General features: G+C 38.8%; 1 protein-coding gene across 1 annotated transcript in view; it reads left to right on the top strand.

Annotated features, from left to right (window-relative positions):
- The window catches only part of OSBPL9 (oxysterol binding protein like 9), a 177,128-nt gene that overhangs the window by 77,053 nt on the left and 72,783 nt on the right, over window positions 1–27,292 (top strand). Inside the window, 1 exon segment of the mRNA XM_047789127.1 lies at window positions 18,752–18,828. Coding sequence (XP_047645083.1) covers window positions 18,752–18,828 — 77 coding nt within the window.

The raw sequence follows: 27,292 nt of genomic DNA, 5'->3' as shown, positions 1-27,292 counted from the left end.
GGCATTTCCTGGAGAAGGGAATATTTTCTAGCAATGTATATACTAACTGTAAAAATTAATGAATTCATGGGAGTTCCTCAGTGGAAACTAATCTGACTTGTGTCCATGAGGATTCGGGTTTGAAACCTGGCCTCATTCAGTGCATTAAGGATCGGGCGTTGCCATGTGTTGTGGTGTAGGTTGCAGATGTGGCTTGGATCTGGCATTTCTGTGGCTGTGGCTGGCAGCTCTAGCTACGATTAGATCCCTATCCCAGGAACTTCCATGTGCCGCAGGTGCGGCCCTAAAAAAACAACAAAAAACAAATTCAATAAAACTTCTGATAATAAGATATTTCAGGAGATCAGGTTTACCACATTTCAGGATTCATTGAATCTGGGTCTCTTCAAACCACAAACAAGATTTTGCAACCATTCCCAGCCTGTTTTTCCTCCTGTGTTCTCTATGCAGCATTCCCCTTTACCCGGTTAGCCAAATGTGAAGGCTGCTTTTCCTCTACATCTGCATCCTCTTCATTCTCCCTGAATCACATGAAACCCCATAGCCTTTGGATTCTACCCTTTTTTCTATTCACTAAGTCACTTAACATAGTCCAGGTCTTTATATCACACTTCTTACTTTCACAGTTTCTGTATGGATCCTTTCAACTTCCTTTTTTCCTTTCTTCTGGTCTTTGTTCCTGCAAATCACCCTCCTTATTGATGTCTAGGTGAGTTCTCTAAAACCAACCTATTCCTAACATTTTTTTCTACCCGTCTCAGTGTTGCAAGTCTGAAAGATTAAAAACTCAAATCTTAATTTTTCTTAAATTCAAGATGAAAGAATAGTGACCTTTTTACTAAAACCTGGAGTTAAGAGTAGTTAGCACACATCTTCTGCAGGAGCTAAAATTATTAGGATATATTTACATGTAAATTTTGTGAGGATTTTGATTTAACCAGAAATAACTTGACTTGGAAGTATGTGATTGTAGAATGAATTGAAAATAACCCATTAATGTACGTCTGTTTTTCATTGTCTGCTTTGACTGAATCAAAGATATTCAATTGCCCAATACAATGCTGACTTTGTCCAGGAGAAGCCCAGTATTGCTTCAGATAGTCAAAGCAGAAGCTGTGGGGGAGAAACACTTTTGTAAATATTTGCTTATGTTTTATTCAACAGTTTGGATACTTCAACTAAAACTGTTCTTTGAGGGAGCCAATTATGGCAGCTTTAAAAGATTGTAAACAAAAATGATTTCTTAGGAAATCCAACATATTTTTAGATTCCAAATATTTAAAAAAATGGAACCATATACCAATAATGAAATCAATGAATCATTAGCATTCATTCAACAAATATTTATTTGCCTAGAATAATTTTAGGGGCTTGGAATACATAAATAAATGAAACAAATAAAGATCCTTTGTGGAGCTTACTTTTCAGTGATAAGAGATAGTAAATAATAAACACATAAACATACATGCATATAAACATGTGTAATTATATATATGTAAATATATATAGTTTATATGAAGGGATAAGTACAGCGAAGAAAAGAAAAAGTCCAGCAGGATATGGGGAATTGGAAATGCAGGGTCAGGGGACCAGGTTTTAGTGTGTACTGGTCCAGAGACCTCATTGAGAAGGTATCATTTGAGAAGATGACAGATTATCATTTGTCTAGTGATTATGAGCATCAGTTGCTAAGAATATGTCAGGCTTTGAGAATTAAGAAAATATGCAAGCCAAAAAAAAGTAGTGTGAATGACATTGTAGGGGAGTTCCCTGGTGGTCTAGTGTTAGGATTAGGGGCTTCCACCACTGTGTCCTGGGTTCAGTCCCTGGTCTGGGAACTGAGATCCCACATCAGGCCACTGTACACTGCAGCCAAAAAAAAAAAAAAGGGGGGGGGGAGGGGGAATGTCATCGTAAATCTTTTAAAATATCTGACTAAATAGAAGATGGCTGGGGAGTTCTTGCTGTGGCTCAGTGGGTTAAGAATCCAACTGCAGGAGTTCCCGTCGTGGCGCAGTGGTTAACGAATCCAACTAGGAACTATGATGTTGCGGGTTCGGTCCCTGCCCTTGCTCAGTGGGTTAAGGATCCAGCGTTGCCGTGAGCTGTGGTGTAGGTTGCAGACGCGGCTCGGATCCCTCGTTGCTGTGGCTCTGGTGTAGGCCAGGGGCTACAGCTCCAGTTCGACCCCTAGCCTGGGAACCTCCATATGCCGAGGGAGCGGCCCAAAGAAATAGCAAAAAGACAAAAAAAAAAAAAAAATCCAACTGCAGCAGCTTAGTTTGCTGCAGAGGTGCAGGTTTAATCCCCAGCCTGGCACAGCAGGTAAAGGATCCAGTGTTGCCACAGTTGCAGCATAGGTTGCAACTGAGGCTCAGATTCAACCCCTGGCCTGGGAATTTCCATATGCCATGGATGCAGTCATAAATGAAAACAATGGCTGGATTCTCATATCTGTTTTTGCATTCAGTCTTCTGTGATAGTTTATTTTGGTTAAAGTGTGTAAAGAAAACTTAATCTCACATATATACAGTTAGAATAGGGAGGAGTATTTTAATAGCCTTTTTAGATAATTATGAATATTCTTGGTAACCGAAAGTCAACAAGTGATAGTTTCTTAAAGATTAGTTGCAGCTCAGAATCTGAAACTATAACAAATTTATATATAAAAATATTCTAGCACTTCAGTCCTTTGGTCTGTCTGGCATTTTGAATGGATCTTTTACCCTATGTATGACTTTGTGACGTCATGCATTGGTTATATGCAGATCTTCCAAATACTGACATTTTATTATATGAGATAAAAATTGTGTTTTTTATGGCCCTAAACTCATCAGAAGAAGCCTTAAGTATTGAGAATTTGTCAAAGTCATGGTCGCTGGTAAATACACCTTTTCTGAGATGCTTATGTTTGCTTGGAATTCTGAATTTTATAATTGGCAACAGGAGTTCCCGTCGTGGCGCAGTGGTTAACGAATCTGACTAGGAACCATGAGGTTGCGGGTTCAGTCCCTGCCCTTGCTCAGTGGGTTAACGATCCGGTGTTGCCGTGAGCTGTGGTGTAGGTTGCAGACGCGGCTCGGATCCCGCGTTGCTGTGGCTCTGGCGTAGGCCGGTGGCTACAGCTCCGATTCGACCCCTAGCCTGGGAACCTCCATATGCTGCAGGAGCGGCCCAAGAAATAGCAACAACAACAATAACAACAACAACAAAAGACAAAAAAAAAATTAAAAAAAAATATAATTGGCAACAAATACTGTCAAATGAGAGCAAGTGAGAGGTCGTTTTGGAGAAATGTCTGTCAGATACCCAGGTGAGTAATATAACTCCTTAGTTGTTCTTTCACACAAAAATGATGTTTCATGAGAAAAGAGCCACCTAGTTCACAAGCCAGACAGTTGCACAAGCACTTTTCCTTGAGTTAATCATTACACTTTTATATGCAGCAGCGGTGCTTTATGTGTACTTCCCGTTTGTCACATAGACTATTTAAAAATATATATATTCAAGGGTCAAGATGGAACAATATATATTGTTTCTTCAAGGGCATTCTTGAGTGAAACAGGATTTTTTTTTTCTTTTGTTTTTCAAGAACATGTTGGTAAAGAATATAATGACTACTCGTTTACTTTGGTGCCATGGCCTCCGTTTGTGTCGAGGTGCCAGCAGTTTCACCACCTTTGCTCTTGCACCATCAGTGCAAATGATAGTGAAAAACACAGCATTTTAGTATTTTCATGAAAGTGGTTTTGCCTTAAGGACCCCTCGACCTCATCCCTCGCCCCCTCAGTGTTGTTATATATCATATTTTACCTGCTTTTCACAGGAGATCCTCAAGGTGGTTCATGATGTTAACCTCTTTTAAAATTTGTGTTTACAACTCAGTTATTAAGTACTATCCTCCTGGTTCTGTGGTATATGGAAGTTCCTGGGCCAGGGGTCGAACCTGAGCTACATCTGTGACCTACTTCACAGCTGGATCCTTAACCCACTGCACCATAGCAGGAACTCTGAACCCAAGTTTTCTGATTAGCATTTTGGGCTCTTTTTTTTTTTTTTTCTTTATCATATACTATCTCCAAGGTGGAAAGGTTTATATTGTTATCTCTTTTTTTCTATTTTAATGATCATAGCACTTTAATTTATTATAGCAAGTGACACAAAACAAATACCCATCAAGAATGATACAGTTGATCCTTGTTACTCATACATTCTGTACTTGCAAATTCCTCTACTCATGAAAACTCCAAAAATCAGTATTTCCAAGCTTTTTCGTGGTCACTCATGGTCACAGGCGAGTATGCTTAGAGCAGTGGAAAATTGGAGTCGCCCAGTGCACATGTTCTCAATTAAAGTTGAAGGCAGGATCCTGCCTTCTTGTTTCAGCTCCCATGCTGAAAATAAGCCTCTCTCTCTAATTACCACCGTATTTTTGTCATTTTTGTGCATTGTGTTGGTGATTTTGCTGACTAAAATCCTAACAGCACCCCAAGCAAGGTGCTGGAGTGCTGTCTAGTGTTCCTAAGTGCAAGAAAGCTGTGTATCTGCCTTATGGAGAAAAGAAGATAAGTATTAAACAGGCTTCATTGTTTAAAGTAAGTGTTTGGTAAACTCCATTCAGGCATGAGTTAAACAGGCTGCCAGAGGTGTGTCAACATATTGTTATTTCTTGAGAAGAACTTTGTAGTAAGAAGGGCGTGGGATGAGATTTATTTAATGGGGCTAGGCTTGCTTGAAGCCTAGAGATTTTTTTTTTTTTTTTTTTCAGGACTTCAGGTGCGGCATACAGGCTTGAATCAGCTATATCTGCTGGCCTGGGCCACAGCAACACCAGATCCGAGTGTCTGAGTCTTATCTGCCACCCACACCACAGCTCATAGCAATGCCAGATCCTTGACCCACTGAACAAGGCCAGGGATCGAATCCACATCCTCATGGATACTGGTCAGATTTGTTTCTGCTGCACCACATTGGGAACTCTCTAGAGACTTAATTTTTATTGACTGCTTTCTAGGTGGTACATCATTGCAAAATATCAAACTTTTCTGTTTCTCTATTCTGGAAAATAAGATAACAATAATACTTACCTAATGCAGTTGTTGTGAGGCTTTAATACATGTTTATTTTTACTTTTATTTTTATTTTTTTGGCTGTGCCCATGGCATGTGAAAGTTCGGAGCCAGGGATCAAACCTGCACTACAGCAGTAACCAGAACCACAGCAGGACAACACCAGATCCTTAACCTGCTGAGCCACTGGCGAACTCCGTGTTACGTGTTTAAGCATATGTATCAGACAGTGCTGACACAAATTAAGTGCTCAATAGAGTTAGCTTTTATTATTTACAGAGATAGAGATAAGAAAGTATTTCAGCAGAACAACTTGAGCAAAGGTGGGAATCGTGAGGCATGTGAGTAGTAGGTACAGTGTAATTGAAATGTAATTGTTTGCGGAGGACTAATTGGGAAGTAAGACAGAAAAGGTAGATTTGGACCCTGATTGTTGCTGGACTAGAGTGGCAAACTCAAAGCTGTGCCCCTAATGCCTAAGACAGTGACTGGAATATGGCATATATTTATATATTATCTGAGTATTGAAACATTTGAATAATTTTAAAGGAGAGAACAGATCACTTTATCATGAGCAACGTATGTGCAGAAAGTTACATTTCAGTGTAGTCCTTAAGAATGAGTAAGATGCTAATAAGCAGGTAGGAGAGGCTACTAGAATGGGTGAACATGACACCTCACTAAACAATATACTACTCAACCAAGTAACTGTACTTTCCAAGAGACTAAACTGCTTGAGATAGTAGGTTGTCTTATCCTTGCTCATAACTCCAACACAGTACCTGATGCACACTGGGGCTTAGGAGGTATTTGAGCCATGTCTCAGCATTTAATCTTGTAAATATGGTTTTTGCGTAATGCTTTCATTTCACAATGACTTTCAGAGAAAAGGAGGCTTTCCTGATTGAAGAGGCTTCTTCTTTTTGCTTCAATTACAAAACAGGCAAATAACCACTTCCGTTTGCAAAAAGGCATTAATTTATTCATAGTTCGTCATATGTCTTAAAGGAGAGGAAAATGTGACAAGGACAGATCCCTAAATAGAGGATCAGTAATGATAAGGTATAGGAGTTTTGGAAACCTGCCTTAAAATCTACTTTAGGAGTTCTTGTTGTGGCTCAGTGGTTAACGAATCCGACTAGGAACCATGAGGTTGTGGGTTTGATGCCTAGCCTTTCTCAGTGGGTTAAGGATCCGGCATTGCCGTGAGCTGCAGTGTAGGTCGCAGACGCGGCTCGGATCCCACGTTGCTGTGGCTGTGGTGTAGGCCAATGGCTACAGCTCTGATTTGACCCCTAGCCTGGGAACCTCCATATGCCACAGGTGCAGCCCTAGAAAAGACCAAAGAAGGAAAAAAAAAAAATCGACTTTTAAGTATGTGTTTTGTACGAAATGTGAATATATATGCAATAAAAGAGCTAAGATTATAAAATCTTAAAAATGTAAGTATTTTATTTATTGGATAAATCTTCTTCTTTCTTATGCCTTATATTGTTTCTGTATAAGCCAGGCATTATTGGGAATTAAGAGTTACCAATAGGAGTTCCCATCATGGCGCAGTGGTTAACTAATCCGACTGGGAACCATGAGGTTGTGGGTTCGGTCCCTGCCCTTGCTCAGTGGATTAACGATCCAGCGTTGCCGTGAGCTGTGGTGTAGGTTGCAGACGCAGCTCGGATCCTGCGTTGCTGTGGCCCTGGTGTAGGCCAGTGGCTACAGCTCCGATTCGACCCCTAGCCTGGGAACCTCCATATGCCACGGGAGCGGCCCAAAGAAATAGCAAAAAGACAAAAAAAAAAAAAAAAAGGGTTACCAATAATCTCTTCCTTACTCAGTTTCTCTAATCACTTATTAGATTATTTGATAAAACTTGCTTTCTCTTAAGGCTGTGTATGGTAATAATCACATATTGATATTTTAAAGTATGTCAGGTCCTGATAAATATTGCACAGATTTATTATCTCATTTAAACCTCACAACAACCTTATGAGGTCTAGGTATTATAATCTTCCCCATAGGTAATATTATTATGCTCAGATTATAGATGAGGAGAATAAACCTCAGAGAGTTTGAGTGACTTGCTCAAGGGCTAGATGAATAAGGGAAAAGCTGGGTATTAGAGCCAACCTCCTTAGCCTTTACACTATATAGCTTTAAGAGATACTGAAAAGCAATAGCTTTGTGGGGCTTAGAGGAGTGTTTTCCAAACCATGGGTAGCAGACCATTAGTAGATTGAGAATACTATATAGTGAGCCAAGATAAACATTTCTTAAAAAGTGAAGTACAGCAGAGAAAATAGCAATGAGTATGGCATGTAGTACGAGCAGTTTTAGTAGTTTTTGTGGTTTTCTCTGTACAGTATAGTATTGTGTCATCTGTATATAATGAAAATTTTACCTCTTCTCTTCCGATTGGATACCTTTTATTTCTTGTCTGATTGCTGTCCTTTACCCATTTTTAAATCAAGTTGTTGTTGTTGAGTTATGGAAGTTCCTTATGTATTCTGGATCAGCTGTGTGATTTGTAATTATTTTCTCCTGTTCTTTAGGTTGCCATTTATCTCTGTTGATTGTTTTCTTTGATACACAGAAATTTTTAAGTTTGTTGTCCAGTAGTCCCTTCTTATCACAGGGATACATTCCAAGACCCCTGGCAGGTAGTATTGAACCCTATCATCCTATGTTTTTTCCTATTCATAAATACCTCTGATAAAGTTTAATTTATAGATTAGGCACAGTAAGACATTAATAATAATAACTAAGAATAATTACAATAATACTATAATAAAAAGTTATGTGTACGTGGCTTCTCTTAAAATATCTTACTATATAGTACTCACCTTCCTCCTTAGTAATGTGAGATGAGTTCCCCTTGTCACTCAGCAGAAATGAGCCTGACTAGTATTCATGAGGATATGAGTTTGATATATGGCCTCCCTCAGTGGGTTAAGGATCCAGGGTTCCCATGAGCTGTGGTGTAGGTCACAGACTCAGTTTGGATCCCATGTTGCTATGGCTGTGGTGTAGGCTGGCAGCTACAGCTCCAGTTTGACCCCAAGCCTGGGAACCTCCATATGCTGTGGGTACAGTACTAAAAAGACAAAACAAAAAAAAATTTTTTTTAGGACATGGTTAACTGGGGGTAACTGAAATTGCAAAAAAAATGAAACTGTGGATGGGGGGACTACTGTAATTCTGTCTGCCTATTTTTTAATATTGTTGCCTGTGTTTTTGGTATCATATTCTAGAAATCTTGCTAAATCCAAATGTTTTAAAGATTTCCCCCTATGTTTCTTCTAGTTTTAGGTTTTACATTTAAGTCTTTAAAACATTTTAAATCAATTTTTGTGTATCGTGTGAAGTAAGGGTCTACCTTCCTTCTTTTGAAGGTGGATATCCAGTTTTTGCAGTATCATTTGTTGAAGAGACTGTCTTTTCCCCATTGTGTAATCTTGGCACCCTTGTCAAAAATAACTTGGCCATCCATACAGTGGTTTATTTCTGGACTTTTCTCTGTTCCACTGGTCTATATATCTATCTTTATGCCAGCAAGCCTACAATTTAAAGGTGCCAGGATGAACATTCAGATGGTATAGTAAGGTTGGTACAGGCTAGGATCTGGTACCCTTTGCCATAGTGGCTGCAGTGCTTGCAACTGGACAAAAACCTTGAGCAACAAAATACAAAGAAACTTTAAGGACCAAAAATAACTGTATACATGGGTAGTTGGGCAAATTATGAGCAAGAAGACACAAAAAAATAAAACCCAATTGCCACTTCAGAAGAGCCAAGTGCAAAAATCAGGGTGTCTGGAACAAAAGCAGGGTATTAAGCATGCTCCCTGCACACAGCACCACCAAAGAGGTGGGCAGACCACCTAAGCCACCCCTCTGGCCCAAATCCTCTCTTTGTGTAAGGAACCAGCTCGCCCCACCCTGGGGAGGAAGCAAGCAAGGGAACGTGTGTGTTTTCCCTCCCCTTCCTGCAGCAGGCCCCCGTAAAAGCCTGGCCTGAATTTTCCTGTCTGGCCTGTTATCAATTTCTACGGACTAAGAAAGGCCAAGAGCCCTGGGTGGTAACGAGGTCATCACTAGAAGAAAGTAGCAATGCATGGGCTGTATTTTCTGATGCTTAGCCTATGTTCTGATATAGTAATTTGTCACATATTTGTCTTTGCTTTTTTTTTTTTTTACTCTGAATGCCTCCCCTATCACTCCCCACCTCTCCTCTCTCCTTCCTCTCCCTCTCAATCTCCATGTCTCCCTCTCTCTCTTCCTTTCTCCCTCCCTCTTTCTGTCACCCCCCCCCACACACACACATTTTTGCCTCTAATTCCTACTCAGTTTTAAAAACTCAGTTCTAATCTTGCCTCAGAAGCCTTCCCTGAGTTCATCTCCAGAAACACACCTCCCTCGGGATAGGTTCTTGAACTTTGTGCTTTCTGTGATTTCCTCTGTGCTTGTACTAGTCATTCAGTATAGCAGTTGTCAGTTTTCATGATTCTCCCTGTCATTTGAGTGTAAGCTCTGTAAAGACAGGGATTGGGGCTTATTTGAATTTATGTACTTAGTTTCTGCATAGTACTTGGTACACAACAGCTACTCAGTAAAGGTTGGGTGGATGGACAGGCGAATGAATAGATGGATGGGAGTTCCCGTCGTGGCGCAGTGGTTAACGAATCCGACTAGGAACCATGATGTTGCGGGTTCGGTCCCTGCCCTTGCTCAGTGGGTTAATGATCCGGCGTTGCCGTGAGCTGTGGTGTAGGTTGCAGATGCAGCTCGGATCCCGCGTGGCTGTGGCTCTGGCGTAGGCTGGCAGCTACAACTCCGATTCGACCCCTAGCCTGGGAACCTCCATATGCCGCGGGAGCGGCCCAAGAAATAGCAAAAGAAAAAAATAAATAAATAAATGGATGGATATATCTAATATGCTATGTTTAATATTATCAGATAACATAAAATCTTGTCAGAGAGATAAAACATGAGCACATGAAAAGTGCAAGTAATAATGCAGGGGCAGTATACGATTACATTTTATAGGTGATAAGTAAATACTTGCTCAAAGAAAAACTGGATGATGCATTGGCATGTATCAGTCCTTTAGGAGTTTAAAGGAGAGACACTACTTTGGACTTGGTAGGTGAGGCTTCCTTGAAGAGAACTAGGACTTGTTCTGAGGCATGTGGGGCTTAAATAGAGATGGAAAGGAGGGTAGAGTCAGAGTAGGTATTAAGATTCTAGGAGGGGGAAAGTATGCCATGAGCAGGAAAATAATTCATTTAGAGTGTTTAGGGATCAAGAGAAGATGGTTTGGTTCATATAAAAGAGGCATGAAATAGAAGATGTGGAAGGCCTTCACTGAATGCTAGAGAGGGTAGGTAAAGTCTGTAGGACATGGAAGAATGTTGAGGTTTTTTAATGGAAACAGCATTTCGGTATACGCTCAACCTGAGTGAGGTGTGCAGACTGCATTGGAATTAGAGTTTAGCGCCTTTACTACCTTTGTGATGATTTTTGTTTACAAGCTTGAGACTATGAGTGCTTGAACCAGCATCTTGTCAATCGGAATGGAAAGAAAGGGTGGAGAGAGGGACCATATCAAGGAAGAATCTGATGAACTTGGTACCTGATTTCATTTGTGAGGAGGTGGCAGATTTAAAGGTGATTGCTATTTGGTGCCCTGATGGCAGTGAGAATGGCACTTCTTGTCATGTTCCAGACATTGCTGAATTCAGGCCTCACTCTCACAACTGCTTCCTAATTGGCATGCCACCTCTATTTTTGTCCCATTTGTCACTATACACAGCGCTGCCAGATTGATGCTTTTAATATGCAGATTAGACCGTGTCATCCTCAGTGGTTCCCATTGTCATAAAGTCCGTTGATACTCCTTGGGATGGGAGCCTAAAATTTTGCCATTTCCTCCTCTCTACATCAGTCTACTGTTCTAGACACATTGAAACTAGTTTCCCACTTTGCACCCTTTTCAGGCTTCAGTGTCTTTGTTAGTATCTTTCCTCTTTCAGTATGTCTTTATCTTTCTCTACTTGACAAACCAATTCTTATTCCTTAAGCTCTAAACTCCTGAAGGAGCTTGTTGGTGATGGTATAAGCCATGTATTTGTACAGCTAAATACAAATCTGTCTTCTCTACTAGATTTTTGAGCTTCATGGAATCAGGGATAAGTCATAATAAATACTCAGCAGTAATGATAATAACAGTTACTACTTATTGAGCACATACCTTATGCCATGTACCTATCCAGATATTATATTTGGACTAAATCAATTAATCTCTGTAATAACCCTCTGAGATATATACTATTATTGTCCCCATTTTACAGAGGAGAATACTGAGGCTTAGAAAGGTTAAATTATTTATCAAAAGTCATATGGTTAATAAATAGCAAAGTTTAGAGTTGAATCTGGACATTCTGGCTCTGAAGTCCATGTATTGAACTTCTTATGTCACAGTGGCTTACCATAGTATTCTCTAAATGGTGTCTTTTGGGAGTTCCATGTCATGGCGTAGTGGTTAACGAATCCGACTAGGAACCATGAAGTTGCGTGTTCGATCCCTGCCCTTGCTCAGTGGGTTAATGATCCGGCGTTGCCGTGAGCTGTGGTGTAGGTTGCAGATGCGGCTCAGATCCCGTATTGCTGTGGCTCTGGTGTAGGCCAGTGGCTACAGTTCCGATTGGACCCCTAGCCTGGGAACCTCCATATGCTGTGGGAGTGGCCCAGGAAATAGCAAAAAGACCAAAAAAAAAAAAATTAAATAAATAAGTAAATGGTGTCTTTTGTTGTGAGCCACATGGGAACTCCTCTAAATGGTGTCTTTTGATGAACCCAAATTAACTTTGATGTTAAATTTATCATTTTTTTATATCTTGTTGGTTTTGTATCCTGTTTAAGAAAACTTTTTTTCTACTCCAAAGTAATAGTCACCTGTCGTACCTTCTAGAAGATGTGTTGTTTTTCTTTAACATTTAAAAATTAAGGAACCACTTGGAATTGAATTTTATGTATAGTACAAGGTAGGGTCAGCTTTCATTTTTTTTCCCACATATTGTCCTAGCATCATTTATTGAAAGATTATTCCTTATTGTTCTTTGGAGCCACACTTGTCACAAACCAAGTGTCTATATAAATGAGTGGGTCTGTTTCTGGGCTCTGTTCTGTTTTATTGGTTTATTTATCCTTGTTACAGTACCACCTTCTCTTAACTGTTAGAGCTTTATAGTGAAACTTTATATGTGATCCAGTAAACCACCTAAGAATGCCTCTCTCCTTTCAAGCAAGCCTTTGCTATTTATCTTTTGTATCATTTTGCATTTGTATTTTAGAAATAGCCTGGCAAATTTGCCGGAATGCCTTTTGGGATTTTACTTTGCGTTGCATTTAATCTGAAGATCAATTTGAATATTGTTACAGTATTGAATCTTCCAATCCATGAAATAGTATTTCTATTTATTTATGTCTTCTTTACATAATGTTTTTAAAACACAGTTTTTAAAAATTTGAAACAATCTCACACTTAACAGAAATATTGCAGATATAATACAAATAACTTTCCCCCCCACAACTGTTTGAAAGTAAGTTGTTAACTGGGTGTCCCATCACCCTGAATGTTTTATTATGTATTCCCTGCAAACAAGGAAGTTTTCCTGTATACACATCATGTGCCAATTAAAATCAGGAAATTAATACTGATGCATTAATACCACCTAATCCTTAAACTCTATTCAGTTTTTGCCGCTTGTCCCAGTAATGTCCTTTATAGCAAGAGGATCTGATTCAGAATCAAATTTTGTCATGTCTCTACTCTGCTGCAGTCTGGAACAGTTCCTCAGTCTTTCTTTGACTTTTATGACTTTTGACACTTTAAAGATTATAGACTGATTACTTGGTAGAATTTCCCTCAGTTTTTTTTTTTTCTCTCCTGTTTCTTCATGATTCAGATTATGTATCTTTGGCCTGAAGATCACAGAAGTGATTCTGTGTTCTTACCACAGGATTTCATTTTGTTCCACAACTGATGACATTTACTCTGATCACCTGATTGAGGTGGTATCTGTCAGCTTTTTGTCATTAAATTTTATCCTTTTCCCTTCTTAATATTTTGTGGGGAGGTATTTTTAAGTTATTCTGAATTCCATTCCTCAGCAAACTTTCAATTTATATATATCAGTAGTAACTCATGGTTTCCTGTTTTACTCAGTGGATTATAATTCTTTACTACCATTATTTATTTTGATGCTCAAATTGTCCTTGATTTTGGCCGGTGGGAGTCCCTTTAAGCTGACTTCAGCGTTCTCTTGACATGTTCCCATCATTCTTTCTTACTTTCTGACACAAAAAAGATGTTGCAGGAGTTCCTGTCGTGGCACAGCGGAAATGAATCTGACTAGGAACTGTGAGGTTGCGGGTTCGATCCCTGGCCTTGCTCAGTGGGTTAAGGCTCCGGTGTTGCCATGAGCTGTAGTGTAGGTTGCAGATGTAGCTCAGATCCTGTGTTGCTGTGACTGTGGCAAAAGCTGGCAGCTGTAGCTCCGATTCGACCCCTAGCCTGGGAATCTCCATATGCTGCAGGTGGGGCCCTAAAAAGCAAACAAACAAACAAAAAAACATGTTCCAGGCTCATTTTCTGCCTTCCTTGTGCTAGTCCTAGAATCAACCGTTTTTCCAAGTAAACCTAGTTTTCCTTAATGGAGAATGGCGTTTAGAAATGATCACCCAGTGCGAGGTGTACTTATTGCTGTTGGGTGTCATGGCACCCAGGCCCTCTCAGAGCGAAGAAACATATGAATGTTATATACATGTGTACATAAATGTGTGTTCATGTCCATATTTCCACCTATAGTTATTTACCTATAGTGAAAATCATGTGTTCATACTGATACCTCTGTTCCAACCTTTTATCTCAGATATCATTATGGTTTTCTCCCTTACCATTTTCTTTCTTTCTTTGTCTGTGACTGTGGCATACAAAAGTTCCTGCGCCAGGGATCGAACCCACACCACAGCAGCAACCTGAGCCAATGCTGTGACAACACCAGAACCTTAACCCACTGGGCCACAGGGGAACTCCTAATATAGAGTATATTTGGTCTACCCAAAGGGCACTTTCCTGTGGTCTCACCTAAATAGTTATAAAACTATCCATATTTTAAATTTTCTTCCTGTGGAAGTTTTGGTAGGTTGTTTTTGGGCTTTTTGTTTTGTTTTGGTTGGTTGTGCCCTTTCATGTGGAAGTTCCTGGGCCAGGGATTGAACTCAAGCCGCAGCAATGAAAACACTGAGTCCTTAACCACTGGGCCACCAGGGAACTCTGATAGGTTATATTTTAAATGAAATTTTCCATTTAAAATTTTCATTTTTGTCATCATGGAGTTATTCATAACATTCTCTTACAAACTTCTGAATGTGTGCATCTATTGTGATGTCTTTTTTTTTTCATTCACGGTGTTAATGACCTGCGCTGCCCCCTCCTATTCAGTCTTGCTAAAAGTTTCATCAGTTTCAGTGGTTATTTCAGGTAACCAGCTTTATAGGCTTTATTGATGGATCTGTCTTACCACTTTCTCTCTACTTGGTTAATTTATGTTCCTTATCATTTTCTTTATGCTTTTTTTGAATTTAATTTCCTATTGTTTTCAACTTTTTTCCCCTCTATATTTATTTAAGGCTGTAAATTTCTCTTTATGCACTGCTTTAAACCTCATCCAACAACTTTCAATATGTCATATTTTCAATTTTGCAGTTTCAAGTATTTTCTAATCTCTAGTGAAATATTTTTCTTTGACCAATAGATTATTTAGTGTTGTTTTAAATTTTTTCAAATATTTTACTTTCTAATTTATATTTTCGTAACTGACTTCCAGCAAAAATTTTCACTGTCTGTGATTTAAATCCTTTGAAATTTGTTAAGACCTTTTCAGGGTCCACTATATGGTTGTTTCTGAGAAGTATTCTGTGTGTTCTAGAAAAGAATGTGTAGTTTACACTTGGGTGCAGAGTTCTTTGTACGCCCATTGGATCAAGTTTATTCACCAGGGATTGTTCAGATCTTCTAGATCCTTAGAAATTTTTTTGTCTCCTTGATCTATTGGTTAATGAGAGAGATGTGTTAACATAAAAATACATATATATATTCCATGTTAATAATTATTTACATATAAATTTATATTTATCATATCTTTCTAATTAATGGAACCCCTTGTATTTACAAAATGAACCTCTTGAAGACTTTTTGTGATAACATTTATTTTATGTGATTTTAATAACATCACCTTTTGGGGATTAGTGTTTCTCTGGTATATCTTTCTTCTGTACTGAATTTTCAAATTGTTGTACCCTTATGCTTAGTAAATATCTCTTGTAAGCATCATTTAAAATCTTGTTTAAAAACCTTTCTTTTTCAGTTGGAGCATTTACTTTACACTTAATATTGATGTTTTTTAGGCTTAAAATTTACTGTTTTGCCATGTTTTCTCATTTATTTTATTTATTTATTTACATTTGGCCACAACATGTATCAGCTTGACATGGATTCTCAGTTCCCAGACCAAGGATTGAACCCAGTCCACAGTGGTGAAAGTGCCAGATCCTAACCACTAGACCACCAGGGAGCTCCCACCATATGTTTTCTTTTTGTCTTGTATATCCTATTTCTTCTTTCTCCTTTTTATCAATTTTTTGATAATTTTTTATTGAATTTTATTTTACTTTTTCTTTTTATGACTGCATCCTTGGCATATGGAAATTCCCAGGTCGGGGATTAAATCTGAGCCACAGCTGCAACCTATGCCACAGCTGCAGCAGTGCCATTTCCTTTAACCCAATGTGCCAGGCTGGGGATTGAACCCACACCTCTGCAGCAACCTGAACTACTGCTGTTGGATTCTTAACCTACTGTGCTACTGTGGGAACTCCTATTATTAAATTTAAAATTTTTATTATTTTGGAAGTTAAACACTTAAGAGAAAATGCTTTCAATGATTACTCTAAAAATTGCAACATAATTCCTTCAGTTGTTAAAATCTAATGTTAATTGGTAATTTTTTTCCGAACAATGCAAGAAACATAGAATTCATTAACTCCATTTTACCTTTCCTAATCTATTTGCAATTGTCTTGTATTTCAATTTTGTATGCTCTGATTTAAAACCTTCCAGGATATTATTATTTTAGGTAGTCACTATTCATTTAGCTTTACCCATGTACTTATTTTTGTTGTTCTACATTTTTTCCTACTTCTACCATCTTCTATCAGACATTATTCCGAGAGAAGGCATGAAGAATACCTTTTCAAATTTTCTTTAATAAGTATCTACTTGTGCTTAAACTCTGTTTTTGTTTGTTGTTTGAAAATGACCTTAATTCCTTAGAGATATTTTTCACCAAATTCTAGATTTGAAGTTATTTTCTTTTAGCCTTTAAATATAGTACTCTTTTGTCTTCTGGTTCTCATTGTTTCTTTTGAGACCTAGCACATGTAATTGTTGCCTTTTTATTTTTTTGTCTTTTTGCCTTTTCTTGGGCGACTCCTGGCGGCATATGGAGGTTCCCAGGCTAGGGGTCTAATCGGAGTTGTAGCCACCAGCCTACGCCAGAGCCACAGCAACGCAGGATCCGAGCTGCGTCTGCAACCTACACCACAGCTCACTGCAACGCCAGATCCTTAACCCACTGAGCAAGGCCAGGGATTGAACCAACAACCTCATGGTTCGTAGTCGGATTTGTTAACCACTGAGCCACGATGGGAACTCCCTTTTTTTCTTTCTTTCTTTCTTTTTTTTTTTGGCTGTACCCACAGCATGCATAAGTTCCCAGAACAGGTGTCAAACCTGAGCCACAGCAGTAACCCAAGCCTTAGCAGTGACAATGCCAAGTCCTTAACCACTAGACCGCCAGGGAATTCCTAATTGTTGCTACTTTAGAAGTAATCTGTTCTTCTTTCTCTCCCTGTCTCCCCCTACCTGTAGCTGTTTTTAAGATACTTCCTATATCTTTGGCTTGTAGTAATTTTTGCTATGATATGCCTAGCATGGATTTTCTTTTCTTTTCTCTTCTTCTTTTTTTCTTTTTTCTATTGGTTTTATTATCTATGACTGTGAAAATTTTAGCATGAACAAGAAACTCATGACGAGAGTTGGGAGGCTTCTTTTTTTTATTATTACTCAAATGAATTTATCACATCTGTAGTTGTATATGATCATAACAATCTGATTTCACAGCATTTTAGCATGGATTTTCTTTAATTTATCCTGCTTAGAAATCTTAGGGCTTCTGAAAGCTGTGGCTTAATGTCTTTCATCTGTTTTGAAAATTTCTTAGCCAGATAGTGCTTCTATTCCATTCTTTCTTTTGTCTCCTTTTGGTATTTCAATCACATGCGTGTTATACCCTCTCACTCTCTCTGTTGCTCTCCCTTTCCTCTACGTTTTCTATCCCTTTGACTCAATTGTTTTTTGTTCTGGCAAGTTTCTTTAATTGCTCTTCCAGTTCATCCATAGTCTCTTTTAAATGATTTAATCTGCTATTAGACTTATCCACTGAGTTCTTAATTTTGTTTATTATAGTTTTCAATTTTAGAATTTATATTCAATTATATTAAAAACCTGTGTCGTTTATAAAGTGGACTCTAAATCAGAGTTTTCAGTCTTTTATTGAATGTATTAAGCATAGCTGATTGTAAAGTGTGGGATTGTTTGTTCAAATATCTGGAGCTCTTGTTGGTCTACTTCTGTTGTCTTTTGATTCTCATTCATCTTTGGTTTTTGTCTGCTGGTATGTCTTTGGTTGTCTTTGCTTATGTTCTAGACATATTTAAAATTTGTTTATAGAAATAATTTGGTGGCTGAGATGATGTTATTTTCTACAGAGAAGCTTTTCATTTGCTCTTGCCAACCAGGTGTTTAGAGTCACCAACAACCTGGGGGTAGTTTTAAGCCATTTCAGGCATCAAGATTTTTCTGGACCATCCCACATGACTGAGTGATTGTTTTAATTCTGTTTTATTCTTAATCCCAAGGTGTAGCCTTCTGAGGTCCCAATCAAAACTTGAGCTGTTTACCTGAACTACCACTGTTGATGGGCCCTGGTCTCCTGGTTTTGGCCTGAGAAGACTGTTTTTTTGCCCCCCCCCCCCCCTTTTTTTTCGGTTTTGTTTTTTAGTAGACTTTATTTTTTGGAGTAGTTTTAAGTTCACAGAAGTACTGAGCAGACCACATGGAGTTCCCGTATGCCCCCTGCCTATACATACTGACAGAGCTTCTTAAGATATTGCTCAATCTGTATCTCCTCTCCTGGTGTTTATAATGCCTCCAGGAGAAACATGGCCCTAAACACCAGGCTAATCTTCTAGATGTTTGTCTTTTCCTAGATTTTGGCCTGTTCTTTACTACCTTGTTGTTTTCTAATGCCTTCAAAGCAGTTTTTTTTTACTGATAATTTCAGCTTTTCTGATTATTCTCAGTGGGAAGGTAGCTTGCTATCATTAAACACATGTATTACCTTTGTTATAAACTGCTATAAGCAGATTGCATATTTGGAAAATTAAAGAAATGGTAGAACTAAAACCCTTTTCTATTAGCATCATGGTTTAAAATTTTTACTTCTGAATATGAAGGTATATTGTAGAACCTAAGGTTTTAATTTTTATAAACTTTCATTCCAGCTCGTGATGCTGATGAACGAGAGAAGTGGATCCATGCCTTAGAGGAAACAATTCTTCGACATACTCTTCAGCTTCAAGTAAGAGTCTTTACATGGCTTCTGGATAGTTCATTAGGGTTTTTTTGTTTGTTTGTTTGTTTTCTGTTCTTTTAAATAATTAATATGATGTAATGAAAACTTTATGAGTTATTTTTGCCTTTACAGTGTTATATAGATGTGTCACTTTCTTCTGCTGAAAATACTGATTTTTGTCTAGAAACAAGATAGTGCAAGGCAATGTTGAAAGTATAATGTTGTTAAAATTAAAATATACTAGGCTAATTTTTAAAGTTTAATTATCTATAGTTAGTTATTGGTTCAGCCAAATTATATAATAATACATAATATATTCTCAGCTTATAATAAATGAGTGCTGAGAAATTGACCTCCTTTTCTTGTTATAGGATGTGGCAGTTAAGCATATGTGTTGGGTAGCACTCCTAGGGATGAAAGTGAAAGAAAAAAAAACCCAAACTGGTTTAAGAAAAAAAGCACATCCAGCTTGGGTGTAGTTTGAAGGAGGCATATAAATAGTGTCATGAGAGAGTTCCCATCGTGGCTCAGTGGTTAACAAATCTGACTAGGAACCATGAGGTTGTGGGTTCGATCCCTGGCCTTGCTAAGTGGGTTAAGGATCCGGCGTTGCCGTGAGCTGTGGTGTAGCTTGCAGATGCTGCTCAGATCTGGCGTTGCTGTGGCTCTGGCGTAGGCCAGCAGGCGTGGATCCAATTCGACCCCTAGCCTGGGAACCTCCATATGCCATGGTAGCAGCCCTAGAAAAGGCAAAAAAGACAAAACAAACAAACACATAAATAGTGTCACGAGTACCCAGATTCCCCATCTATTTCTGGATCTCAGTTCTTCTGAGTTGGTTTCACTTTTAGATGTTAGCCGTTTTGAGGTAGTAAAATGGTTGCAGCAATTTCAGCCTCCCATTGGTGGAACTCCAAATCCATAGGAGGCTATTGTGCTTTTTGGATTAAGAAGTTTAGTGCTGGTACCTTAGCTTCAATCAGTTACCCAGTCCTGACCAATCACAGTTTCATAGTCATATGTTCTCCCTCTCAAGCTGGGATGTTATTTGCTTCATCAGAAACACATAACTGGGTGGAGTTCCCATCGTGGCGCAGTGGTTAATGAATCCGACTAGGAACCATGAGGTTGCAGGTTCGATCCCTGGCCTTGCTTAGTGGGTTAAGGATCCGGCGTTGCCATGAGCTGTGGTGTAGGTTGCAGACGCAGCTCGGATCCCGTGTTGCTGTGGCTCTGGCGTAGGCTGATTGGACCCCTAGCCTGGGAACCTCCATATGCCACAGAGCAGCTCAAGAAAAGGCAAAAAGACAAAGACAAAAACAAAAAACATGTAACTGGGAGGGTAGGAGGTGGTCCTCCATGACCACCCACCTCCAAGCAGAGTCAGAATAGGGGAAAAAAGATGTTAGGTGAAAAAAACAACATCTCCTCTCCTGTACTGATGGATGGTTTTCTGTTATTCTCCACTGAAAGAGCTTATATTGTGGCATGTATAGATTTTGATTAGATTATTTTTTTGATTTATAGAATTGACTCATAGAAAACTGATGTTTTATAACCTCTTATTTCAACTTATCTTTGTCCTATATCAAGGATTGGCTTGATTAGACAAGTTAGTATAGGATATCACAAGATGGCACACTCTCCTCACTTTGAAAGAGGATAGAGGCTTAAAAAACCTTATGTGAGGATATGGTTATTAAGAGACTCTAAGAAATGAATAAGGAGTTGAAGTAGGAGATCTATAAGTTACTCTATGAGCTGTGCTTTTTTAAAAGCAACTTTGTAATTTCTATGAAGACATTCTATGATTTCTTTTTTATGAATTTCTTTGTAAGTTTTGTTTTAATTTAAGCAGTTTAATAAATGACTGTAGCATCATTTCAGCAAATTTGTGATCCAGTAAGACAATAAATATTTTAAAAATTATATTAGACTGAATGTGGCAGATGAGATTCCCCCACAGTTAGTTAGAATGATACTTGTCTCTTCATGATCTGTTATCACCCTGCCCTTCTAGATATTTCTGTCACTGTATTCCTGCTAGAGTGCTGCTGCTTACTCCCTTTCCTCTGAGCATATCTTCATTTCTGGTCTCTGCATTCTTGTACATGATGTTTTCTCTCTCTGCAATGTCATCTGCCTCCACTCCGCATTTGTATTTTGCTTCTTTTCTTCAAAGCTCAGTTCAGAACTGACGTCTTCTGTGGAGTCTCCCCTGACCAATCCCTCCTTCCCCACACCCCACACTCAGTGATCTCTTTCCTTTGAATGCCGAACTCACCGCACAGTTCACAAAATCCTTATATTCTTCTTGTTCTCCTTTAGAGTATATATAGTTCCCACCTCCTTAAGTTCAGGTACCTAATTTGATCCAGTTGTGGAATTTATGAGCTTTTACCATGAAGAGATATGTCTTTGGGAATAATGAGAAGAAAAAGATAACTTTCAGAAGTCTTAGACTTTGATACTTTGCTATTTTAAAATATATGTAATGAAAGGTTATTTATATTTTTCCTAAAGTTAATACATGCAGAAGATAGGACATTTATAAATATGTAATTAAATGTTTAATCTACTCACATTTAAGATAATTATCAACATGTATGTTCTTATTTCCATTTTGGTAATTATTTTGGATTTGTTTTTATAGGTAATTTTTCTTCCATTCCTCTTTTATTCAACTCTTGTGATTTGATGACAGTCTTTAGTATTATGTTTGGATTTCTTTTTTTCTGTGTGTATCTATTGTAGATTTTTTACTTGCAGTTACCATGAGTTTTTGACGTAGCAGGCTATATATATTTAAGATTTTTTAAGTTGCTGGTCTCTTAATTTCAAATGTATTTCCAATATCCTGCATTAGTGTCTTCCTCTTCCCACAGTGCTGGTATTGGTATCATATATGAGTGTGGATGATTTCCTGCTTTTACTGTGTGTTTGCCTTTACTGATGAGCTTTCCCATTTGTAATTTTCTTGTTTCTGGAGGTGGCCTTTTCTTTTCTGCTAAAAGAAGCCGCTTTAGCATTTGTTGTAAAGCTGGTTTAATGGTGCAGAATTCTTTTAGCTTTTGCTTGTCCGTAAAGCTTTTGATTTCTGCATTGAGTCTGAAAGCCTTGCTGGGTAGTGTATTCTTGGTTGTAGTTTTTCCCTTTCATTGCTTTAAATATTTAATCATGCCACTTCCTTCTGGCCTGCAAAGTTTCTATTGAAAAGTCAGCTGAAAATCTTTTTCATTGTTGTTTTATTTTTTTACTATTTTTTATTTTTTCCATTATAGCTGGTTTACAGTGTTCTGTCAATTTTCTTCTGTACAGCAAGGTGACCCAGTCACACATACATGTATACATTCTTTTTCTCACATTATCATGCTCCATCATGAGTAACTAGATATAGTTCCCAGTGCCATATGGCAGGATCTCATTGCTTATCCATTCCAAAGGCAACAGTTTGCATCTGTTGACCCCAAATTCCCAATTCCTGCCTTTCCCTCTATCTGCCCCTTGGCAACCACAGGTCTGTTCTCCAAGTCCATGATTTTCTCTTCTGTGGAAGGTTCATTTGTGCTCTATATTAGATTCTAGATATAAGTGATATCATATGGTATTTGTCTTTCTCTTTCTGACTTACTTCACTCAGTATGAGAGTCTCTAGTTCCATCCATGTTGCTGCAGATGGTATTATTTTGTTCTTACGGCTGAGTAGTATTCTATTGTATATATGTATATACACCACATTTTCTTAATCCATTTATCTGTTGATGGACATTTAGGTTGTTTCCATGGCTTGACTATTGTGAATAGTGCTGCAGTGAACATGCGGAAGCATGTGTCTTTTTCAAGGAAAGTTTTGTCTGGATATATGCCCAAGAGTGGGATTGCTGGGTCATGTGGTAGTTCTATGTATAGTTTTCTAAGGCACCTCTGTACTGTTTCCATAGTGGTTGTACCAACTTACATTCCCACCAACAGTGCAGGAGGGTTCCTTTTCTCCACACCATCTCCAGCCTTTGTTATTTGTGGACTTACTAATGATGGCCGTTCTGACTGGTATGAGGTGGTACTTCAGACTATTTTTATGTATATTTCTCTGATAATCAGTGGTGTCAAGCATTTTTTCATGTGCTTGTTGGTCATCTGTATATCTTCTTTGCAGAAATGTCTATTCAGATCTTTTGCTTATTTTTCCATTGGGTTGCTGGCTTTTTTGCTGTTGAATTGTGTAAGTTGTTTGTGTATTTTAGAGATTAAGCCCTTGTCAGTCGCATTGTTTGAAACTATTTTCTCCCATTCTGTAAATTGTCTTTTTGTTTTTTTAATGGTTTCTTTGCTGTGCAAAAGCTTGTCAGTTTGATTAGGTCCCACTGGTTCATTTTTGCTTTTATTTCTGTTGCTTTGGGAGACTGACCTGAGAAAACATTTGTAAGGCTGATGTCAGAGAATGTTTTGCCTCTCTTCTCTTGTAGGAGTTTGATGGTGTCATGTCTTACATTTAAGTCTTTAAGCCATTTTGAGTTTATTTTTGTGCATGGTGTGAGGGTGTGCTCCAGTTTTGTTGATTTACATGTGGCTGTCCAATTGTCCCAGAACCACTTACTGACAAAACTGTCTTTTTCCCATTTTATATTTTTGCCTGCTTGGTTGAAGATTAATTTACTGTAGGTGTCTGGTTTATTTCTGGGTTCTCTCTTCTGTTTCATTGGTCTGTATGTCTGTTTTGGTACCACTACCACATTGTCTTGCTTACTGTGGCTTTGTAATATTGCCTGAAGTCTGGGAGAATTATGCTTCCGGCTTGGTTTTTGTTCCTCAGGATTGCTTTGGCAATTCTGGGTCTTTTGGGGTTCCATATAAATTTTTGTATTCTTTGTTCTGTTCTGTGAAATATGTCATGGGTAATTTGATAGGGATCGCATCAAATCTTTAGATTGCTTTGGGTAGTATGGCCATTTTTACAATATTAATTTTTCTAACCCAGGAGCATAGAATATCTTTCCATAGATTCTTTAATTTCCTTGAATAATGCTTTATAGTTCTCATCAGGTGAAAATCATATGGGAATTTCCTTGTATATTGTTGCATTTCCCTTGCTGGGTTTTTTGTTTGTTTGTTTTGCCTTGTCTGCATTACATGGAAGTTCCTGGGTCAAGGATTGAACCTGTGCCACAGCAGTGACCTAAGCCATTGCAGTGAAAATGCTAGATCCTTAACCCACTGTGCCAAGCAAACTCCCTTGTTGATATGAATATTTTCTCTTTGTCTTTAATTTTTGTCTTTTGATTAATAGGTGTCTTAGCATTTTCCTCCTTAGGTTTATCCTGTATGGAATTCTCTGAGCTTCCTGGACTTGAGTGAGTGTTTCTTTTCCCGTATTAAGAAGGTTTGCAGCTATTATCTCTTTAAATATTTTCTCAGGCCTGTTCTCTCTCTCTTCTTCTGAGACCCCAATAATGTGAATACTAGTACATATTATCTTGTCCTAGAGGTCTCTTTCACTGTCCTCATTTCTTTTCATTCTTTTTTCTTTAATCTGTTCTGTGGCAGTGATATCCACCAGTCTGTCTTCCAGCTTAGTTACTCATTCTTCTGCCTCATTTATTCTGCTATTAATACCATCTGTGTGTATTTTCCATTTCAGTTATTATATTGTTCATCTCTATTTAGTTTGTTCTTTAAATATTCTAGATCTTTGTTAAACCTTTCTTGTGTCTTCTTGGTCCGTGTCTCCATTCCTTTTCCGAGACTTAGATCATCTTTACCGTCATTACTTTTAATTTTTTTTCAGGTAAATTGCCTATCTCAACTTCCCTTAGTTCTTCTGGGGGTTTTGCTTCTTCCTTCATCTGGAACATATTTCTCTGTTGCCTTGTTTTGTCTAACTTGTGTTTGTGGCCTCCATTCCATGGGCTGAGGATTGTCGTTCCACCTGCTTCTGGTATCTTCCCCCTGGTGGGTAGGTTGGTCCAGGAACTTGTGCCATGCAAGGGACTGGTGTCTGCTCACTGGTGAGTGGATCTGGGACTTGTTCCTCTAGTGGACAGGGCCATGTCAAGGGATGTATTTAGAGGTAGCTGTGAGCTCAGGATGTCCTTAGGCATTTTGTCTGCTAATGGGTGGGCTTGTTAATTTTTTGGCCTAGGTGTGCCAGCATTGAGCCTTCAGGCTATTGACTGGGGCCAAAATGGCAACTTCCAGGAGAGCTCACACTGATGATTATTCCATGGGGCTCTATCCCCAGTGTCCTTGCCCCTGCAGTGAGCCACAGCTGAACCCCACCTCCCCAGGAGACCCTCCATCACCTGCAGGTAGGTCTGGCCCAGGCCCTTAAGGAGTCAGTGCTTTGCCCTGAATCCCAGGGCATGTGAGACCTTGTGTGCACCCTCTCAGAGTGGAGTCCCTGTTTCCCCTGTCGTGTGGAGCTCCTACACTCGGGCTCCACTGGCCTTCAAAGTGAAATGCTCTTGGGGGTGCCTTCTCATGATGCCAGCTAGGCGCCTAGGATGAGGAGCCTGATGTGGGGCTCAGAACTCTCATTTCTGTGTGAGAACCTCTGCAATGTAATTATTTTCCAGTTTGTGGGTGGCCCACCTGGTGGGTATAGGATTTGATTATATCACTAAAGTGCCCCTCCTACCGTCTTCTTGTGGCTTCTTCTTTGTCTTTGGGTATGAAATACATTTTTTGGTAGGTTCCAGTTTTTTTTGCTGATGGTTGTTCAATAATTAACTGTGATTTTGTTTTTGTAAGAGGAAATGAGCGCAAGTCCTTTTACTCCACCATCTTCAGAAGTATGTAATTAAATTTTAACTTGACTGGCAAATAAAGTACAGATTTTCGTCCCAGAGATGGTGAACAGTGGTTAAGGACTTGACTGTAGAGCCCTAATATCTTGGTTTTTATCCCAGTGCCAATACTTACTCTTGAGATTACCCTGAGTTCCAGTGTCCTCATCTATAAAATGAGGATAGGCGAGTTCCCATCGTGGCTCAGTGGTTAACAAGCCCGACTAGTATCTATGAGGACACGGGTTCGATCCCTGGCCTTGCTCCGTGGGTTAAGGATCACGGCATTGTCGTGAGCTGTGGTGTAGGTGGCAGATACAGCCCAGATCTCATGTAGCTGTGGTTGTGGCATAGGCCAGCAGTTACAGCTGTGATTTGACCCCTGGCCTGGGAAACTCCATGTGCCACAGATGTGGCCTTTTAAATAGACAAAAGACAATAAAATAAAATAAAATGAAGATAGGAGTTCCCATTGTGGCTCAGCAGGTTAAGAACCCAACATAGTAACTGGGTCACTATGCTGTACAGTAGAAAATTGACAGAACAATGCAAAACAGCTATAATGGAAAAAAATTAAAATCATTATTAAAAAAAAATGGAATCCAACATAGTGCCCATAAGGATGTTGGTTCAATCCCTGACCTTGCTCAGTGGGTTAAGGATCTGGTATTGCCGCAAACTATAGCATAGGTGACAGCTGCAGCTCAGATCTGGTGTTGCCACAGCTGTTGCATAGGTTGCAGATGCAGCTTGGATCTGGCAATGTTGTGGCTGTGGCTTAGGCCAGCAGCTGAAGCTTCAATTAGACCCTTAGCCCAGGAACTTCCACATGCTGCAGATGTGGCCTTAAAAAGAAAAATAAATAAATAAAAATGTAAAAATAAACTGAGGGTAATAAAAGCACCTACTTTACAGCCTTGTTTTGATGATCAAATGAGTTAAACTTATTGAAGTGATGCCTAGCTCGATTAAAAACTTGATAAGTTTTAAGACATTACTAATATAACAACTACTCTTACCATTCCTACCCCCAGTACTTGGCATTCTAAATGATGCTCAATAACTGTTAGTTAAAGAAATAATTGAAGGAATTAATGAACAAACAGATGATGTAGAGTTGCTTCTCCATTGCCGTTGATTGAGCACTTTGACATGTATAACATGCTGTTGGCCCTGTGGAGTAGGTACTCTGGGAGCTCTCTCAAATGGGTGAAGGAGAGGATATTTACATAGATTCCAGTGAGTTTTATCTCTGTTTTAGCCATTACGCTATACTGCTTTGGCCTTGTCTAAGAGCTGCACCATCTCCAAAATACTTAGTTTAAAAGTGTTTTCTCTTTGGCCACAGTTTTCTTACCTTCATCCTCTTCTATCACGTTAGTTCTTCTGAACTCTGCTTCTCTCATTTTGGTCTGAGTTCTACTTCTCCTTTTTTTTCCTGAGCATTTAGTACCTTTCTAGTTTTGTTTATCTCACTTCCCAGTGTAGACCTTATGGTCGTTTTCTTCAGCATAGATTTTGCTATCACCCTTAGAATTTCTTGTCACTGGATATTTTGCACGGGATATTTTGTATACCATTTGGGTTTCCACTCCCCAGGGCTCTCATTGTCTCATTTCTCTGCTTCTCCTTAGAGGTCACAAAATTCAGATGGCTATCTACAAATATTTAACAATCTTCTCGTTGCT

The sequence above is a fragment of the Phacochoerus africanus genome, chromosome 8, assembly GCF_016906955.1.
Source record: "Phacochoerus africanus isolate WHEZ1 chromosome 8, ROS_Pafr_v1, whole genome shotgun sequence".
Classification (NCBI taxonomy): domain Eukaryota; kingdom Metazoa; phylum Chordata; class Mammalia; order Artiodactyla; family Suidae; genus Phacochoerus; species Phacochoerus africanus.
Note: the sequence above shows the minus strand (reverse complement) of the source record. Positions and strands in the feature narration are given on the sequence as shown.